The 4,060-nt window shown below is 37.6% G+C and overlaps 1 protein-coding gene across 1 annotated transcript; it reads right to left on the bottom strand.

Moving 5' to 3' along the window:
* Positions 1-2,753: 2,753 nt before the first annotated feature.
* LOC140988421 (uncharacterized) lies at positions 2,754-3,842 on the bottom strand. The gene has a single exon (XM_073457435.1). It carries the CDS (start codon positions 3,840-3,842, stop codon positions 2,754-2,756), a length of 1,089 nt encoding a protein of 362 aa, XP_073313536.1.
* Positions 3,843-4,060: the final 218 nt, after the last annotated feature.

The raw sequence follows: 4,060 nt of genomic DNA, 5'->3' as shown, positions 1-4,060 counted from the left end.
ATTACATTTTATAAAAAAATAACTATTTTGTAACTATTATAATTACATGTTATACTATTGTATAAGTTTTTTAACTATTACTAAACTTGATAATAATTATTACTAATATATTTATTATAATTACTTGTTACTTTTTATGAAATATTATTGATTTTTAAAATAAATTATTTAATTTACAGTAATTAGTTTTTTTTACTAAATTGTAATCAACGTATACATTTTATTTTTTCGATGTGAAAGTCGCAAATAAATTACGTTTAATATAAAGTATGTAGTTAAATTTGGTTGATATAAAATATAATATTTGTTAATCAATGATTTTTTGTTTGCAAGGTGGCTGAAAATACGGAGAATGTGTTGTATTTGCGGGGTAGACACATATCAAATAATATCAACGCCGAACACATGGATGCAATAATTCCGCCACGCCGGTCTGACAAATGTCTTTGGAGATTGCTTAATGCTGGGATTCACTTCCGTGTCCGCCTATGTCTTGCACGCATGGGCTTCTATGGTGTCATTCAGTGTGGTCCTATTAAATATTATGATAATCATTTGCTTACGGCCATTGTTGAGAGATGGCGTCGTGAGACACACACATTTCACCTTACCGTTAGCGAGACAACTATCACCCTGCAGGACGTTGCTCTTATTTGGGGGTTGAATATTGATGGCATTCCCATCACTGGTGTATATACCGCGTACAACAAACATACCTTACAACAGCGGTGCGCTACTTGGTTGGGTTTTACGCCCACAGCTTCTCAGATTAAAGGTGCACATATTTATCTGACCGCTTTGCTAGACCATTGCCTAAATAATATGATTAATGATCAAAGCACTGAAGAGGACGTGGCACAATATTCCCGTTGTGTTGCATTAATAATCATTGGTGGATGTATGTTTCCGGACTCGGAAGGTGCTGCTGTGAAACTTATGTATCTACAGTTTCTTGAGGACATAGAATTAGTGAATACGTTTAGCTGGGGTTCTGCTGTGTTGGCATATCTTTATAGAGAGTTGTGCGACACATCAATGAGATTAAAGGTCGATTTGTGTGGCCCTGTTCAGATATTGCAGATATTTTTACACTTCTACGGAGATTATATTTGTTGTACTTAATTTTTCTTATGATTTGACTATTTCTGTTGTATGTTATTGCAGATTTGGGTGTGGTCTAGAATTACTCTTCTTTGCCCTGATAGAGCGCAGCAGGTATCTATTTCAGAAGAGCAGACTGCGGATGTACTTCAGGGCCTACCATTCCCACCATACGGCGCACGGTACTAATAAGAAATAATTAATATTTATTATTATTATTTTGTTATTTAGTTTTAATTAAACTATTGTGTACTTTTATAAATTGCAGGTGGAGACGCGGACAGTTTATGATATGGAGTCCCCTGAGGTTGGCAGAGTTCTTGATGGACATAGAATTCATCTATGTCGGTCGGCATGCGCATTGATAAATTTTCATATTGTTGAGATGCATAGACCAGAGCGGTGTCTCCGTCAGTTTGGAATGCGTCAGGGTATTCCGCCACCTGCTACTAACTTCGAAAATTTTCATAAACTGATGCGACAAGGCCGGAACAACTTTGATTGAGCGACATATCACAAAGATTTTGTAGAAATGTGGAATGACAGATATAATTTTGTGATTGGTGGGGATTATGTCATACCTGGTACACCCGCCATCACATTAGACTATGTTGGTTAGTATCATCGCATTTCACAAATAGTGCTCTCGCCGCCAGTGGTACCTTCGAACATCATAGGCTACCATCCTGTTGATGCGAACTACCGACAATTTAACGTAAGACATGTTCAATTTATCTATATATGTGTGTAAATTTAATTTATTGTATTAAATATATGTTACATAACAAATGCATCTATCTTACAGACACGCCCAGCTCATGTGCAATATCCACCGATGTGGAGAGGAAATGAGTTTGAACCCGAACCATCATCTTCGAATATGGCATACACTACTCCGCCAGTGGTTTCAACCTTTCCATCGTATGACGCTGGTTACTACACTCCATTTGCTGGTAGTTTTACGCAATTGTTACAAAGTGACTTTCGACCGGGTATGAATGAAAGTCGGTCTACAGTTAACACGTCGCCCATACCATTTGAACAATATTCTGATACAGAAGGGTACGAGGTTGGTGGGAACATTGCCGATACCAGTACATCTGCAGCCCAAACAAGTACACATGGAGATGACGAACAGATGTTAGGTCGTGGACGTAGAGTAATCAGAAGACCAACGTGTGGCATTGGGGGGCATCGTTACCATCGACATTAAATATTTATTTACATATGCACAATTACTTACATCGTATTGTTGTATGTTTTTCAAATTTTGTATTTTAATTACAAGTTGTTGCTGCAACATATATTTTCAACATTCGTATACAATTTGTGTATTATTGACTTTGTACGGACAAAGTTATATTTGCTAAATTCAGTCAAATCAGTCAACAAACTACATATTAAAAACATTTTCATAACAATACAACACTGAATTGTCATAACAATAAAATACTAACTTTTAAAATCTATGTCACAAACATTAACACACCGAATCGTCATAAAAATACAATAATGTGTTGTAAAATCTACGTCACAAACATATGTATTTGACCCCATAATTCGATCTTCTCGCCTTCACCTACCTGCAATGAATACACAATTTTAAAATGTTATGGTTAAAATATAAGGTACAATACGTTATTGTAGATCTTTTACCTCCCACGTTGTCTCTCTCTCGTTGATGGCTGATCCATCTCGTTTCTTCTGCGTGTCCTGCGATCTCTACCAGCCTGCCTCCTTTGTCTGCGAACACTATTGTGTTGTAATTGGAATGTAGGTTCATCCCAATATTGTTCATCATGAATATGGTAGAACCTTCCATCGTACGTGTTCACGTATTCGCTCAGTGTGAACCATGGTTGTACAAGCTGTGCAGGATTCAAACCAAACCATTTTGCTGCACATATAACATGTGAACAAGGAATTCCAAATATTGTGAATTTACCACATGTGCATTCACGCGTTGAAATGTTGACTTCTTGTACGTGATGCTGACGACCAGGTCTTCTTCCTGTCGCGACGGATGCTGTTTTATCCCTTTGTTCAAATCTTAAAACTCGATGTTCAATTGATTTTTTTGACCACATATCAAATTTAGAGTACGCAAAGTCGGTCCATGGTTGATTTTTTTGCAGCATCTTATCACTTCGCGCTCGTCGTTGAATGAAATAGTGCACGCATCGTTGTAATGTCAGCTCCACTATTGCAGTTATTGGAAGACGTCGAAACCCTTTCAATACACCATTAATACACTCAGACATGTTCGTCGTCATTATCCCTCGTCTCCATCCCCCATCATGAGCCGATGACCATTTTTCTTTTGGAATGTTTGACAAATAGATGTAAGCTGCTGCATTATTTGTTCTAATTGCCTCCATTGTCGCATTAAATTTTGCTACTTGGTTTTGTATCCCTGCTTCCCAACATAAGTCTTTCAAGTGAATATTTTTGAACTTACTGTTGAAATTAGAGCATACATGCCTCAAACAAAAACGATGAACACCACGAGGAGGTTTGAAGTCAGGGAGATCTTGCACTGCACTTGTTATACCCGCATGTCTATCATATATAAGGCACACACCATTACACCCTCTGGTAACATGTCGTGCAACATTACTGAGGAACCAATGCCAGGAATCATAATTCTCTTCATCAACAAGCGCAAATGCTAGCGGCAATACCTGGTTATTAGCATCCAAAGTTACTGCAATGAGTAGTTTGTGCTTATATTTGGTGTACATATGTGTACCGTCTACGCTGATTATGTTTCGACAATGTCGAAAACCATCTACACATGGTCTGAAGGCCCAAAACACAAAGTTCAAAGTTTTATGTGGATGCTCATACGGTCGAAGATGCTTTCATTCTACAATAGTTCCTGGATTGTACTTCGACAAAGCTCCCATATATTTAGGAAGCAAAGTTACAGAGCTTTCCCATGTGCCGTAGATTACCTCCA

The sequence above is a fragment of the Primulina huaijiensis genome, chromosome 11, assembly GCF_012295235.1.
Source record: "Primulina huaijiensis isolate GDHJ02 chromosome 11, ASM1229523v2, whole genome shotgun sequence".
Taxonomy (NCBI): Eukaryota; Viridiplantae; Streptophyta; class Magnoliopsida; order Lamiales; family Gesneriaceae; genus Primulina; species Primulina huaijiensis.
The sequence above is the reverse complement of the archived record's forward strand: the minus strand, read 5'-3'. Positions and strand labels throughout refer to the sequence as shown.